At 45.7% G+C, this 16784-nt stretch overlaps 3 protein-coding genes across 3 annotated transcripts; 1 reads left to right on the top strand and 2 right to left on the bottom strand.

Annotated features, from left to right (window-relative positions):
• Positions 1-136: 136 nt before the first annotated feature.
• BJ212DRAFT_1410236 (uncharacterized protein) lies at positions 137-635 on the bottom strand. The gene is made up of 2 exons (XM_041337473.1): positions 429-635; positions 137-275 (listed from the first exon to the last, which is right to left on the bottom strand). Exons 1-2 carry the CDS (start codon positions 618-620, stop codon positions 222-224), a joined length of 246 nt encoding a protein of 81 aa, XP_041185259.1. The 5' UTR covers positions 621-635; the 3' UTR covers positions 137-221.
• Positions 636-2209: 1574 nt separating this feature from the next.
• On the top strand, positions 2210-2669 carry BJ212DRAFT_1489654 (uncharacterized protein; the record flags this gene model as incomplete). Its single annotated transcript, XM_041341428.1, has 2 exons — positions 2210-2300; positions 2362-2669. 2 exons carry the CDS (start codon positions 2210-2212, stop codon positions 2667-2669), a joined length of 399 nt encoding a protein of 132 aa, XP_041185260.1.
• A 13183-nt stretch (positions 2670-15852) lies between these two features.
• On the bottom strand, positions 15853-16161 carry BJ212DRAFT_1291158 (uncharacterized protein; the record flags this gene model as incomplete). Its single annotated transcript, XM_041332101.1, has 1 exon — positions 15853-16161. A coding segment is annotated over one exon (309 nt), but the record flags the coding sequence as incomplete, so codon positions are not given.
• Positions 16162-16784: the final 623 nt, after the last annotated feature.

A 16784-nucleotide genomic window follows, 5' to 3' on the forward strand; every position in this document is an offset into this window, starting at 1 on the left:
CCTGCCAAATGATACGATAGGGCACTCATTAAAACAATGGTGCATTCTTTACGCGCCAGCTCAACTCTCAAGCCGCTTCAACTTTCACTGCGACGCTGAACGATTCCTAACTCAAATATTTGTGTACTCTATTTTATTACTAATGGCCAGATGTTCGCATACATAATGTTTGATACACCGGTACTTTGAAAAGGTCTGCTCCGCCTAACGTACAGGAACGATTATGCTGACTTGTGACCCGAGCCGATCCTTAGCTCAGGAAGTACATTCATGGGCTCAACCCGCAGCCTGCGAAAGTATATATACAGTTATTGGTAGGTTCGGCACTATTGGCCTGCAGAGTCTTTAGCAGGTCACGACCGCGAGTACTTACCCGTCCGTCAATATTGTGGACACTTGTATGAACCTGACGACGAATATGAGAGGACGTCAGGCAGAAATATCGAGGCTGAAATTGATGGATTGACCACGCGATAATAGGAGCAAAGATCTGGGCTGGGAGAGGGAGAGGGCTGACCAAGCCTGGGAGGTACGGACGGGGGAGGGTATCGTGTACACTGTAAATAAATATCAGTCAATGAATTTGGAAGGGACACAATCAACAAAGGAAGACGCAACATGTTGGTTCGTCTGAGTGCTTGTGCTCTAAGACCTGACCCAACGTGCCAGCTTCGGTAAGTACTGCGCTCAACATGGTATACGTGATTTATTTCGGAATATTTTGTGCGAGTTGTAAAATAATTTGTTTCGGATGACAGCGAAAGCGAAAGCAACAGCGGACAGCGGACAGCGGACTACTCTGAGCCCACCTAATATTAATGCTTCTCGGTGTTTGCCGAGGAGGTGAATGTTCTCCAGGTTTTCCGAGTCACTACACACGTACGTACGTGCACGCTGCAAAGGAAGTCCATGACTTCACCGATTCCTTCTCTCTGTTCTTACTTTGTCCTGTATACGAAGACTCCCCACTCTGGTCTCATGCTCAACACCTCGACAATACTAATTTGCCACTAGTCTCACTATTACCTCAACACCCCCCTCTCAAAATTTGCGTCATTGTCAGATACGTGGACTATGCCATAGTAATCACTGCGGGATGATCGCGCTCAAGACTTTTCGAATTGCGAATGCTAACCTATACCAACAAGCCCCTTGGTTTCACAGCCTACTTAGTACAAAAAACTGCCTGACAATTTGTCTGGACACAGATCAGGCTTCCGTCATCTCAGCCGGTATTTGTTCGCATAAAGAACCAGGCCCCTGGGTCGCACTGATTTTTTTCCGGATTGATTCAGGCACATGGCCCTCAGACCTTCGACGACAAATCGTCCGAACCGGCCTCATCTATATTTGCGAATCCTGGTGTTGCTAGTGGTCACGAATCCTCACAATATCGAGTCACGATGGCTCTTGGTATGCCTTACACCGCAGAAAGACTGACGAAGGACGTGAGAGCACTGAAGAGAGTAGAAAGCTGCAGCTGAGTGACTACTTCATCCTGAAATTTTCAGGACGGCTTTCCATACCGTTTTTACCCTTCCTCCTCAAGCTCGGTGTGCTCGACCCATCTGAGCTCGCAGTAGAACAGGATGATCACAATTTGTGCACTGGCGGATCCTGCTACTCTCAAACACATGGCCGATGTGGCGGCCCAGGGAATTGCAAAATGCACTCAACCGTTTCAAAGTGTTTTTCTCAAAGATCCGTAGAAAATATGCCATGTCCACCAATAGCACCCCGGCACGGTGGAGAAACTTAACTCTAGGTCACCATGATTCATCCTTCCATCTCAGGTTGGAAAAAACAAACCGTATTTGGTGACTGCATTGCGCAAGATATGCTGGCGATGACATGACAGCACATTTAAATTTGAATTCACGTATATCTGACGTGGTAGTCTAGGCTCCTCTCACGCTACCGAATGTCGGCCAACTGTGAATGCACCGTGAGTCATGATGTTGAAGCTTCCACACCGGACCCATTGTATAATATATCAGTCACTGGGCAATTACCATGCAAAGCCATTGAATGCTGTATCATGGTGATGCCACACTTCGAAGCTCGAAAACTTGGCCCAGGAGTCAGGACCACTGGCCCCAATCTGAAAATGTATCGTGGAAGAGGCCAAAATGGAGCAGGCCTACGAGAATGTATAAAAAGCTCTTAGGGAAATGTATCAACGAAGTAGTCATTCCTCTTATCCCCAAATATGCAGCTCTCTGTGCTCTTGAGCGCACTTGTATCTTCCATCATTCTTGCTGCTGCGTTGCCTGTGCCAGGAGCCAACTTGAACTGTTTCTGTGGGTATTCATGATCATCAGCGGTATCATATCCACTCAGTTGTCGTAATGTATCATTCAGGTGAGCCAGAGGGCTTTGACCATTTCTCCATAAGAGAGACTATGGCGTCCCAGCTCCCGTTGGGTTATGATCAGCCCGTCAAGAAATATCAGCTCTCGACGGGTCTTGATGATTATGATCAGCCCGACAAGAGACGTCAGCTCCGGATGGGTTTTGATGATTATGATCGTCTTCTCATGCGAGAGATTATGGCGTTCCAGCACCAGTTGGATTATGATCAGCGCGACAAGAAACGTCGGCTCTGGGCGGGTCGTGATGCTTATGACCATGGTCGATCAGAAACGTCAGCTCCAGTCGAGTCTTGTTAATCACGATCAGCTCGACTAGGATAACAGACTACATAATATTTAACTGGTTTTGCAGCCCGGATCCAGTTGTTGGAAGCATTATTATCAATTCCTACATTGTGTATTCTCACCCGATTACTGTCGGGGTTGTGACTGTAAAGTCTTTATTGCACGCCGACTTCATATGGAAGCTGATCTGTGCCACCACTGGCAATGTACGGGTGGAAAATATCAATGTATCTTAGCCGTTGGGTGTACATACTCAGAGCGTTGTTGTTTGCGCTGTTGTTTGAAACTTTCCCAACCACCTCATACTCGAGGGTGTCTCCGTCCTTATTGTTGCGACCTCTTCATTTCTGCTTGTTGAGACTTGAAACACGTCGGTTATATATCAATGCGTCGCGCGCTCTCGGTGAACAGGACAGAGTACTAGTGAGCTTGTCAATTCTATCTGAACAACAGAGCATGATAAACAGTCGTTCCTTCGCAATACGAAAGCGAAAACCACACCGCGCAGTTCTTTCCAGTCATCTTCGCCTTATACATTTGTGCCTGGAACTTACACAATAGGGTCTGTAGCACTGTCATGTAATGTTCCTTCATGAGATGCCTCCATACCTGTCTTATCATACAAGTGTAACACAAGATACGGATCTATTCACCTAGTATTTCAGCTCACGCTCCTCACCTTCCTTGCGCCACGATTCTCCCTTGCGCAGTACCAATATAACCATCAACTCCGTCACAATCAAGATGCCGGCCCACACAGTATACAACCCCCCATCTCCTAAAGCATTCTACAGGGAGAGTGGGCTAATGTCAGGACTTGTGAAACACAGCAGATATCGAGGGAACTCACTTGAAGCGGTACAGCAATCACCACCGAAACAAAAGCCAGGGATCCTCGGAATGAGCTGTTTGTAGCCACTGCTGTACACGAGCGACCAGGGTTGGCATCAACGAGGTATGCCAATGTGCAAGTATACATCCATCTGGGAGTAGATGTCAGAGAAACAACGACGAACAACCGGTGTACCGACATGGAGGAGAATCCAATCAGAACAAGCATGACGCAAATGACAGCGACATTGACATGTTTTTCGCACACCCAGGCATAACCGATGACCGCCGGAGGTAGCCACAGCATCCCCAGTGTCGAGCTCTGCAAGCGCATCTTCGGAAGACGTCAATCAAGAGCTCCGGTGCGGGAGTATGAAAAAGGTTCACTTCTGCGTTCCACTTTCCTCCATTCGCTTTCATCATCTTCGCAAGCACCCGGTCAGACCAACGCCCACCAATCACACTCCCAGCGATGCTTCCTTCATAGTAAATTAGTCCTCTGCCACAATCCAAGCGGCACAGATCTTACCGACGCCCAGGCAAAGCAAGACCAAGCCAACACTCAACGCATTATAATCATATGCATTGGCCAGAGTGCGGGCACACGTGTATGAAAGGCAATAGGTAAAACCGAAGACGAGTCCTTGTCCCAAAATGAAGTTACTAACAACGTGTACAAGAGGCCAACTGTCCACTCACCATTAGCAGTAAGAATTAGAACATTGTTCTTTCGTGACAGAATTCGAAAGTATGACGGGAAGGGGTTGATGTCTTTAATTGATAGCCTGACATCGTCCAGCCCAAGTGTAGAAGTCACCACTGATTTATTAACTGGAACATCCAGCAATTGGAGCTGCTTCTCAGTGTCTTTGACCGATGTTTGGTCCTTCCTGGAACTCTGAACAGGTTCTTTGGAGGTATGAAGTCGTTGTAGAGCGCAGCGATACGTGAGACTTCGTTCACGTCGGTATGTATCCTTGAAAAGAATGAGGAAGGACAAGAAGATTACTCCTCCACAGATTAGTAGAAAGTAGAAACTTGCACGCCAGTTGAAGGCTTGTGACAACGATCCGCCAAGTATAGGGCCCAGTGCGGGTCCTAAGAGAGGTGCAGCATAGAAGATGCCCATCATGGTGCCGCGCTCGTGAGGCTCATAGATATCGGCCAAGGTCGCAGCCGAAATAGAAATGACAGCGCATGACCTTTAGGGGGGGAATCAATCAGAGATCAAGGTTTTGAGATGGATACTTACCCCGCAGCTTGAAGTGCTCGCATACCAATCATCACCTCGATGGTCTTTGAGAGCGCTAAAGCAGTATTTCCTACCACGAATATAGCTGAAGCCACCAAATAGACAGGCTATGATAAACGAGTTCCGCGCTCATTAAGCAGATCAAAAAGGGTGGGTACACCTAGACCCACCTTACGACCTTTAATCTCACTTGCGGTGCTCCATAACAGCGGAAGGTTCCCTTGTATGAGTTGGAACGCCGCTAATGTCCAGCTAATCTGGCTAGTTGTTGCATGTAAATCCTCCTGTATCAGAGAGTTTGAGGCTGCGGGATGGTGTCAAAAATGCTCATAAGGAAAGCAAATGCGACAAACGATTTTGAACGTTAGAAGCTAACCCAGACACCATTGTAGCCAGTGACACCATGCACAAAGTTATCATCTATAAGTGGCACAACGTCAGGTGGGTTACACCGCACGAATGTCATACACGCACTTTTCTGGTACGACTCCACTGACGGGGGTCGTCATCAACCGGAACATGTTCTATGTCGATTGTATCATTTGTGTTTGTGGACGCCTCGATGTCTGACTTTTGGCATGGCGTTCTATGTTCAGGCCCAGAAGGCGCTTTCGCAACGGTTAAAGTAGACATGAGTCGCAAATTGAAAAGATGAGGCAGCTGAATCTTGAGTACCTGACCCAAAATCGATTGCTTCTTATACAGTCAAAGGGGGCACTTACAAGGTGATCTTACACTCTCCGAAAAATATTGCGATAACGGTATGTACCGAGTACGTGTACGCACCATTGCGTGAAGATAATCCTAGCCTGGCTAGTCAAGATCGGTCAGACAGGATTACTCACGAATCTACTCCGGATTCCGAAGGACGTACACATTTACTCCTTCTGCGGTGCTCGAGCATCGCTCCCTAGATTTTGCCTTTGTGGCATCGGTCCGAGCTTTCAAGTTTCAAGTCGAGTCCAGTATTACAACAACAATCCCTGTTCGAATACCTCAGTACTGGTGCCCACCTACAAAGAACAGAATCTACAGACCGCACATAGGAGCGACATAGCGTATAAACAACACCCCTAACGGATAATAAAACAAGGATTATCAAGAGATAAAAATAATAATCAACACCTGTCAGGATATGAGGGCGAAGCGGCCTCCCGGATATAAGGTTATTCGGATGTATTGACATCATCTAAACGTATGATTTTGTTATCGCTCTCAAGCTCACGTATATCTCGCGATTGCGAATGGGGGACCAAAATTTCCATACTCTAAGTATGACTCCGAGGTAGCTGCTACCAGTCACGTAAACATACATCATTTCGGCAGAAAGAGAATGGGGGTAAATAATCTGCCAACGCAGTAAAAGAAGATTATGGGATACTGGAGCATCAAGACAAAGGAAAGTAAAAAAATATCGAGCACGTACCTTGTGTCTTTCTGTATCTTTCTTCCTCGTATAAAACTGCGAGCGGGATTTTGTCATATTAGGAAGTTCAACACTGGTGAGTAATCAGATGCATCATCCTTATACCCGCGTCTTCTCGATCTCCGATTGGTTGCAAATACTTTAGACCCCAGTTGGTCCCTTTGCGCTTTCAATTCTTCTGAGTCTGACTAGCCAGACCCACGACTACAATCGTATCATCTGAAATAGAAGCGAGAACGAATGGAACGGGGATAGTGGCTCCATCGTTCTATAGCCACGCTGAGGCGGACGATGCTCGATATGTGGAGACAAAACCCGAAGAGACGCTGGATTAGGCAATAGTCTGAGAACGAACTTGGATACTGGGGTGGAGATATGTAAGAGACGTATGTGAGTGCAATGCCAAGGACTGGCTTGCCTAAGGTTGGTTAGGTCCAATGAATGGAAGGTCTAATACCCGTGTCACGAGGTCTTGAAATGTCTTGCTCGCCAAGTCCGAAGTCTTGATATTACCATCGATGTCGAAACCCGATTCAATAAGTGTTCGGATCATAAAGATATACAGGTAAGTGTAAACTTACTTGAGGCATTTTGCGGGAAGATGTAGTATCGATCCTACTGAACAATAAACTGAATTGCGAAGGCAAGTATGGACTTCCTTGGTTAGGCTTCATGGGCCGAATTTTAACGAAAGAAACGAGAAACGAATACGATACGCGCTGAATCCCGAGGAACTTTCACCGCAACCACCACGGTTTGGATTTTTCAGATATGTACAACTTCCACTGAAAATGAAGTTCAAGCTCAGCAGCCTGATATCTCCTGCACATGCTCAGAGCCTCGAAGTTGACCATGTCAGGCCATACTGGGGAACAATGAATGAAGCCGACCGGGAATGGAGACTCAGGACTTGTAACTATCTACTCAATGGCTGAGCACTCAAATGCATGTTAATAACGCTTGCCCAGATTTGAAAGCAAAATAGTTCTCACATTTCTTCCTTAATGCGCCTATGGGAGACCGGTACGTGTTGCTGGATGTGATGCTGGCGGGACGGTCTTACTGCAGTCTGCGGGTTTGTGGTAATTTAGAACATTGTGAGTGATAAGGTTCTGTGCACATTTGTTTGGCAAAGCCTTTTGAGCCCAAACGATCACAATTATACGATTTTCATTTGGCCGACTACAAACTGCTGCAATGAACATTTTAACATCGTAATTTCGTTCATCGTTCACGTGGACCTCGTTTTAGTGCCATCCCAACTAGTCAAGCAGACATTATACGCGTTTCACTCGTCAACATAGCTTCTGGTGCCTGTTCATTTTTTGCTCCGCATTTCTATTAAAATGACTTGTGTTTCAAGTCTCGCTGTGCACTTCCGAAGGCTCTTGAGTCCTCCCAAGCCACCAGAAGGAAAACGCAATTTTTCCTTGCAAAGACAGTCCTCACAGAAGTCTGGATGAGTTGCATGACGAGAGAACGAGAAATTGGGAACACGGGAATATGATACTAGTCAAGTGAGTCTGCTCTACCTCTGGTTTGTTGTTACACACATATAATAATGACGTGCTTGCACCCTCGTCCAATGAACCACTCACGATGTGGTTGTTAGAACACAAGAAAATGAAACACTGTATAGGAGTTCTCATGGACCTTGGATGTGCTTTGGAGCCGGTTTTTTGGATAGTGCTGGGGGTGAAGCTTTTTGAGGCTGTGCATGTGATGCAGCCATTATAAGTGCTCTTGATGGTCCAGGCCTTTGAATCTGGGGTATGAAGGTGGCTCTGTCATAGGCTGAGGGCCAACAAGCACACAGGCATCATACTGTTCATGGTCCTTAATGTTCTCTCCTGTGATGCTCTACTGTACAGGGCTGCGACAAGCATCTGTTGAATTAGAAGCATTCAACATCTACAAATTTGCTTGCATCACAAGTATGGCATTCACTGGTTGTCAAAATATTGCCCCCACAAGATTTTGTAGTCCTCATGCAATGTTTTGAATCACATCTTGCCATGCACCAGGACAATTGAGGGTTATTTCCTCACCTGACTTGGAGGTAGGATGAGGATGGCCTCGGAACTCTCGTGGGCATGGCACCAGATGAACAAAGATGAAAGGGGATTGTGAAGGAATCATATTGGATGATGACAACATCATCTCCAAGCAAAAGGCATATAAATGTGCTTGGATCAATGGAACCTGCCAGGCAGATGAAATATCCATTTTCTTCATTCAGTGCTGTCTTTAATATGAGGTTAGCAAGCTCCTGAAAAACCCAATCATGGGTTAAAGGTAAATGTTCGGTGGCAGTTCTGATTGCAGAGTCTTCACTTCCTACTCAAGGGACAATACTGGCTCACTCTAACCTGTTGAGCATTCTAGTAGCTGCACTGCAGATGGTAACCAGTCCTGAGATACCAATCACAATGACTGTATTCAAAGTATGTATCATATTTCATGATGCTCTATTGCTAATCTGTCACTATGGCCTTCCTCTCCACCAACAATTACTATCTAGATGGTCTGCACCTCAAATAGTGGAGGATTTTGTATTGATGCGTTGGCCAAGCCAACAAAATCAAGGTTGGGCATGGCTATCGATCAACCATTGCTGCACCTGAGTGTCTAGATCTTCTGGTCTTGAGCGATATAATAGTGGTGAGTCAGGGGGGCCTCAGTGATAGGGATTTGTGGTTGGGATGTATGTTCTGCTTCTGGTCACCCTAAAAGTTAGGGGAATGGCTCTGATGCAAATTACCCTCCACTATGACACCCCCACTTAAAGTGAGAAGATGAGCAAAAACGCACACGACAGATAATAATGTTTGCCTACAAGATCTCAACAGCTTCCACGCCTTGAACATCAAGCCCACTGGACATGCAATGTTTGGTCAGGGTGTCTTGGATAAACTGCCGTATGTCCAGTGACCCCGCATAGGTGTTGTTAAGATATCTGATGGTGGAAATCAAGTGTTTTTGAAACCAGCTCATGTCGAAGAAGTATCAGTTCACTGATGTTGCATTTCTGGACTGCTGCTCCTGCATTTATAGGAAATTCAGTGCTTCAATGGATTCCTACAAGTCTTGTGAGGTTCCTATGGGCTTCTCACCCTCTTCACTAAACAAGGCTGGGCAGGGCTTGTAACAAGAATTTCTCCCATCCAGAGTCCATGACTCATGTTCCTATGATGCATGGCCACAGAAGGTAGATCCCATCTGCATTATTGCCAGATTGCAATTGTCAATCTGATTTTCTTCAGTGTACTTGGGATATTCTGATCACCTTCTGAGTCAGTACTATCAGGTTGATCTTTTCTCCCCAATTGTCGTAATTTGATGGGTGGGTGAAAGTGTTCTAGGTCTCTGTAAGGTGCCACAGCAGATTGACTGTATCCAAATAATATTGGATGTGTGTCTGTGCACATACAACATGTCATGTGTGATAGGCACACCTATGAGTGCTCAGTGCTTACATATATGACCACTATTGATCTGCACAAATTCTCATGGTTCATTGATTGAATTTAGTCACCTTTGGAAAATTGCAGGTCATGTGGCGCATTCTGGAGCAGATACAGACAAGAACTTGAATATGAGATTGTGAGGCTCCATATGATATATTCTGTGAAGACCATGCTCACCTCAGGCATTACTTCTTGGTGGTATTAAAGGTCAGTAAGAGGGTATTATTATGTTAGATGAAACCCTATCTCATAGACCTAGCCTCAGCAATGTTCTATTTTAGTACCACCAAATATACCTTGCTTCCTCCTGCAGCACCTCCTGGGATCCTTGACAAACCATCCTGGCCCTCCCAGGATACACGGCACTCCTCTGTGATGATTGCAAACCTTGTCAATATGTCCTTAAGGCTGCCATTCGTGCCTGACAGTACTCTGCTCATGCATTAAGTCCTTTTCAATTTTTCCTTGTCCTCCACTACTAGCCATGCCCCCTGCCCGCAATGTGTGTGGTGCTCTGCCAACATCTTCAGGGCTTGGCCTTCATTTTATAAGCCCCAAGAAATCTCAAGACCTGAAGAAAACTCAGGCTTTTGTTCACATTCCTGGCATTGATGCCAAGCATAAGCGTCTCCTTGACCAAATGGCCACCCTGATGAATCCACCCCCAGTTCCGCATACCCAAAATCTTAGTTCTGTCTCCACCCCTCCTCAATCCAAAGCCATGATGAGTATTGATGATTCTAATTACGACGACCTGACAGATTACATCTATGATGCTAACTCAGATGACTATGTAGTCATTGCAGACCAGCCTGACCCAGGCACTTCTGACCCTACAGATGTGGAGCATGAGAACCCTGGGTGTCACATCCTGCCAAACAAGATGTCCAACAATCTCCATAGCACTTGGAAGGCACTTGTACCTACCCTGGTGGAAGCGTTCTTGAAGTATTCAGCCAGAACACATGGGCATCCTCTTCCAGAAGCATGCCCAGTGATATCTGCCTGTGCAAAGCATAGTTGTGCACTGCAACAAATTTCGATAATTTGCCTTTTATTTGATCGTAAGTTGTTCATTTGTTCAAGCAGCTCCAACTGATGATTGCAGGTTTCCTTCTTGTAGATGTATTAGTCTGTGCATGCTCAACACTCGCACAAGTTCTCGTCCACCACGGCCTGTTTCCTACTGCGCCTTCTCAACCATGCATGGCCATTTCCATTGAACTACTTGCATTTTTATCGAGCCTTATTTGAGCATTCCTGTGATGCCATTCATGCACTTGCATCTGCTCTCAAGACTCACTATGCTCACAGAGGGTTTCAAATGACACGTGGAGATGTAAGTCTTTTTTTTCCATCAGTCTCTCAGATAGTTGCTCATTACAAAAGGGCCAAATCATCCAAGAACCTTTTCGATGTAGCCTTGGGCAAGCTGTTCAATGGTTTGACATCTTGCAGGTCAAAGTTGAGCGTCAAACTGAAGCAGCAGTACAAATCACTCAAGAACGAGTGTACGAGGCTTGGAGACCTCAACTTCCAGATGACAGTGGTATATCCATGCCCACATCATCCAATACAACACTTGTCAAAGGCAGGTGCTCCTCCATTCTCATGCAGCATTGTCCTGCATGCTTCGCAGGTGTGCTTTTTGGAAGACCACTCAGTGAGGGTGGCAACATTCATATTGCAATGGACAGGAACTTTCATCATAGACACCAACAGTCTGTGGGGGACTGCCCACGCTTCTACAATCCTGCCTATTTCCTTCCCAAGGCTCAAGTGGATGAAGTTGGGCACTGCATACAATCACTCCATAAACAGTGCCCCAAAGAAGCACACTTCATCAGTGCCAGATGAAGTGATAGATCAATGTGAACATTCATATGAAGCTGTGGATGAGAAGAAACAAAAGGCTGTGATGGATTCGTTTGATGATACTGGAGTTATGGCACTCATCTGCTGGCATGACATTCCATTGTTCTTTGCCAATATTGACTCGCCCAGCGAGCAACAAAAATATGCTGTAGCGCTACTTGAGCATTTATTCTCCTTGGTCCCACAGGAAGCCAATGTCATTGCCCTCTATGATGTCGGTTGTGTGCTCTCACAGTCATTGTCACACGTAAGCTTCCTTAAGATACAACTTCTCCTGCTTATGTGATACTAGTATGATATCCTTCCTTCTTTGGTGACATTGTGTCTTCAATTTGCAACCACTGCTATGCACGCATACGGCCATGAGTGGGCCTGTCAGCTTGAGTACAACCCTTGGATGTGCATTGGGCTTGGCCTATCAGACAGCAAGGGTACTGAGAGGTTATGGTCAAGATTTGTTAAGCTGATTGGAATACAATGTTCATCCTCAGTAAGTGCCTACTCTGCTTTGACAAAGATTCTTCAAACACACACACACAGAGAAGCAAAGGCACCTTTGGTTGATAGATAGGCAAGTGGCTGCCATTGGTAAGGAGATGCAAGTAGATCTTGGAGATTGGATCAAACATTGACTCAAATGTGGAGTTAACAACCAAGGATCTGCAGCAAAGGAAGCTCTAAGGAAATGTGGGATCACTGCTGAGGATCTGCAGGTGCAGTGGGCAGATCAGAAGAAGTCCAAACTCTCCATTCGTGCCCATATGTCAGTTTAGCTTTCCTCATTCGAAGATGAAACTTACATCACGCATTGTGAACTACAGATGCTCCTGCCTGGCTCAAAAAGGAACTTGACATGGTGCTTGCTCTACAGGCAGATCTAGATGCTTCAGATAGGGCTTTGCAAGCCACATGTTCTGTGGTTGAAAAGGGCTTGGTCAGCAAAGAGACATTGGATGCTATAACAAGCCTTGAGCGCAGCCATGAACATCTAATGACCAAGGTTGAAGTACTGTATTTGTCACTCAATGTTCATGACAGGTTTCCAGAGCTCCAAGATGTGGACTTAGATTTCATTTGGACACTCCTGATGGCCTGGAACCTCAAAATCAATATTCAGAAGAGAGCTATAGGAAGCTTTTTTGAGTGGGACAAACTTGATCGCACTGTCAGTGGTGCAAATCAGGCCCTCGGTGAAGCATTTTCTTCCAATTTCAGATCATCAAAACTGACTTGTTATCTCACAAGGCACGAAGCTTCATCAACAAACTCATAAGGCAATTGCAAAGTGCTAGCCAGCATTAATGACTGCAATTCACAAATTCAACTCATATTGTGAGCATCTGGAGAGCCTCTATGATCCATCCTGGAGCATCCCACTTCCTACTCCTCTTCCTACCAAGCTTGTGGACCTTAAAAATGACCAAACATTGATGGAGGATGTTTGGATCACCCTGTCAGTAGGTGACATTCCTCGTTGGATGGAAGATCTGGATGTCAGAGATGGGATACGAGCGTTGTTGAAATGGGAATGGTGTCAGGAAGAACAGCACTGCCTTGGGCTCGAGGCTGACAATCTTTGCTGATGGTTTGGAGATGAACTTGCAGCTCTTGAGCTTGCTCTGCACTTGCCTACAAGTAAGTCATTTCGCATGTCGATGATCAGTGCTAATTTAACAAGACCGAACATTCATGTTCACAATTCAGCAATGGCGTGATCATGTCCTTCTACTACAGACTAGATGGGTTACTCCATTGGCATCTTCCACTCATTTCAATGGCAGTGGCAACATAGCACTTAAGCTTGCCACTTCTCTTCCTGGGAGCCACAGATCACCAACCACTGCTGCATACTTGCTCATACCAACCTCCCTCACACTTCTAGATCCCTCCCCTGAAGAAGACATTGTTGAGGAATCTGTTCCACACACATTTGAAGAAGGCCCTGAACAAGCAGTGCTCTCAGATGTTTTACAAGACAGTACCATTAGTGATGAGGATGACAAGGACAACGATGAAGATAAGTGCATGGGAGAACCTGAATATGTCATAACATGGCAACTCCCAGAGGTACATTTCAATATCTCGTATAGAGAGTCATACTTATCCTACCTCATAGAACCTTCAAAATGATCACTTCAGAATTCCTAGCCCTGAGGAGATCCCCATCAAACATATGAAGGACATCTCCCAAACCCGCGTGCAACCAGCACAAGATGGCTTCCCTCATCAAGTATTTGAGTCTAGGGATGTCTCCATGCTCACACAGCCTACAGCCCGACTCAATGACACATGTATCAATGGTGTCGCTGCATTGCTCTACTCCGAGATATCAACTACCTCTGATATATGTCCTTGTGCCATTCTCTCCACACACAATCTCCCTCGGATTTGATATAATGTGTCCGATGATATACTATGGTGGAATATGTCATGGACGTCATATTGGGAGAAAGATTTGTGGCTTCTACCTATCCATTGGCCATCTCCTGTTAGACATTGGGTATTTTGTGCAGTCTACATGTCAACAAAGGAACTGCACCTCTTTGACAGTCTCACAGATAGACAACCATGGAAGAATGAAGTCAAGGTCAGTATTACTTTCAATCACACTATCTTGATTTCACAATGATGATTGTAGGATATCATGAGACTTATCACCCAGTTATCATCTATTGCCCACGATCATCATGGCTCAGATCTTATTGACATCAAAGGCTGGGTAGCTCACCTGCTAGTAGTCCAGCCATTGCAGACAAATGGCTATGACTGTGGGCTGTGAGTGCTCACAGTGATCACAGTGGTGTTATGAGGAGTGCTGTAGGGATTTCATATTCTGTGGGCTTGTATAGGCAGATATTGCTTAGTGTTATGTTCGCACTTTTGGTGCTTATGTAATCATCATAGTTTTCACCACCTACCAGCACCAGTCTGAGACTGAGAGTTATTAGCATGATTTCCTACTCTCTCTGAGCACTGAGCTTAGTCCAGAAACCCTTTAGGGTTGAATAGCAGCTAGGCATAGCACATTTAGCCCAACATTAGAAGTCTACTTTCCAGTCCTCTTCTTGTTGTGTTTCCCACAGTGCATCATACAGGCATGTGCGAGGATGACATGATAGCTTTCAGACATTACATATGCACACTTGTACTTAGAATACCAGTTTCATGATATAGAATCATGCTTGTCAACCATCCTTTCAGAGCAAAAATGTCGAGGATGATATGTGATAAGTATGACAACCTGTTTGAAGCTGCAACTGATGGCTAACAGAAGAACACACTTGAACTTGTGACAGGCCATCTCAGATACCTAGCTAGATATATATTGGTTGAATTAGCTAGTAGGGAGGCCAATACAATGTTCAATTGATTCACTCTTAGTGGAGAAACATGTACATAGCTGAATAGCAGAAAGGTTGTGTCAAAGACTCAAAGTTAGTACATCTGAGTGAGTTAGAACACTTACAACTCAATGAACTACTTAGCACTATATCATAGTTGGATGCAGTAAGCTCATTCCGCATGATAAAACCTCATAAATTTTTATATGGTCAGAACCGGACTGATGAGGCCTTCCCTCCTGGCCTATTTGTAGGCTTTCATTGGGATGCATGAGCCCCCACAGACATGTTTTTTGTTTTGTATGAGATTTATAATCTATATCATTGGCTGACGGACCTCTCTGGAGGGTGCTTCCTCCCTCCTTCTGTGATCCTCACAGGAGGATCAGTGTCACAAAATCTGATCGTAACAAGGCACCCAGACCCAGTACATCTCTTCTCCTTCCATGGCACCACAAAAGTTGTTTAATTTTGCCATTTGAGTCGGTCTCCATGGCCTTGTGTGATTTCTTGGCAGATTTGATTGTAATTAAAATTGTATATGCTATAAGGACATGCATAGTATGGTACAACGACAAACTAATGTTCTACTTAATACCCTGGTGACTGACCAGCCATCTCAAGTTCATCCATGGCATCTCCAGTGGCTTCCGTCACTGTTGAATTCTGGGTAAGGCAGGCTATACCCAGAATGAGCTCTCTGGCATCAACTCCTCTAACAATTGTGGCCGGGGGAGGCATCTGTGTCATCTTGAGTCGATGAGAAGGGCCAGGAGAAGCCTCCTTGAAACAATGAGAAGGGCCAGCGGAGATGACTAGAAGGGCCAGGACAAGGACATGAAGGGCCAGGGCATGTCTCCTTGAGATGACTAGCTGGGCCAGGATGAGGACATAATGGGGCAGGGTGAGACTCCTTGAGATGACTAGTCGGGCCAGGACGATGACACGAAGGGGTGGGAGAAGGGGTGGGAGAAGGGGCAGGGGATGATTCATCCAGTGAGAGTCAGCTAGGGCCCTTCCGATCAATGTGACCATTGACAAACAAGCAATGTCCGAATGCATGGGGTGAATGAGGTCCAGGAGCCTCACCATAGATGACAGGGTCGTGAGACACCAAGAGCCTATGGGGATAATCTTTGGCATGGAAGCATTTGAGGGTCAATGAGCCATCTTTCAGAGTGTCTGAAAGCACACCACGCTCACAAAGGGTTAGGTCACTGATACCTTTGCTCTTTTGGTTCGTGTCACAAAGTTCACCAGGCATGAGGGCGTCTTCTGGGTAGTTGTAGAGTACCAAGCCATTTTTCCCTAGGAAGGTGGGCAGGGTCTTCCAAGGGAAGTTCAACCCCTGCCCACTGAGGTTTCCTGTAAAATCCACAATCAGACATTCTACTGAACATTTGACAGCAAGACTTACCACAAAGTGTGGTTAAACTGCCCATGATGCATGGTAACCCATCCAGCAGCCTCCAACTCTCTGAATCATAGCTTTTCTGCCTCTCTACCCATTCCTCTAACACTTCCTCCACAGATAAGTCATGCTTGGATGTGATGTGGTTGAGTTGAATTTCGAGTCTTGCAAGGTCAGCATCCATCGACAAGGACACCTTGGATGACACCTTGGATTGGTGAGACTTGGTGGGTTTCGACAAGGATACCTTCGACTTGGTGAGTTGGTAAAGATAAGTAAGAATCCCATTGATAACAGAGGATTAGATCAATAACAGAGAGTGAGATCAATAGATGCCAGCATCAGTGTTGGGTGAATTGGTTCCCACATGAGAACATCCATCAGTGTTCTGGCCAAAGTCTGGGTGCCCCTCAGCAGGCTTAGCAATTTCAAGCAGAGTCAGGCACTCATTGTGACTGATTTCTTCAATATTCCCGCCTGTCACTCGCCCACCCTCCACACCCTCCATAGGAATGCTGCAACAT

This window comes from Suillus subaureus (genome assembly GCF_016647635.1).
Source record: "Suillus subaureus strain MN1 chromosome Unknown BJ212scaffold_307, whole genome shotgun sequence".
Classification (NCBI taxonomy): Eukaryota; Fungi; Basidiomycota; class Agaricomycetes; order Boletales; family Suillaceae; genus Suillus; species Suillus subaureus.

What these genes read in the sequence shown, in the direction of transcription:
- BJ212DRAFT_1410236 (XM_041337473.1), bottom strand. Translation starts at nt 620, where the DNA reads ATGTTGCGTCTTCCTTTGTTGATTGTGTCCCTTCCAAATTCATTGACT. An exon ending in CCTCGATATTTCTGCCTGAC is followed by an intron (nt 276 to 428) that starts GTCCTCTCATAT and finishes CTGCGGGTTGAG; the next exon opens with CCCATGAATGTACTTCCTGA.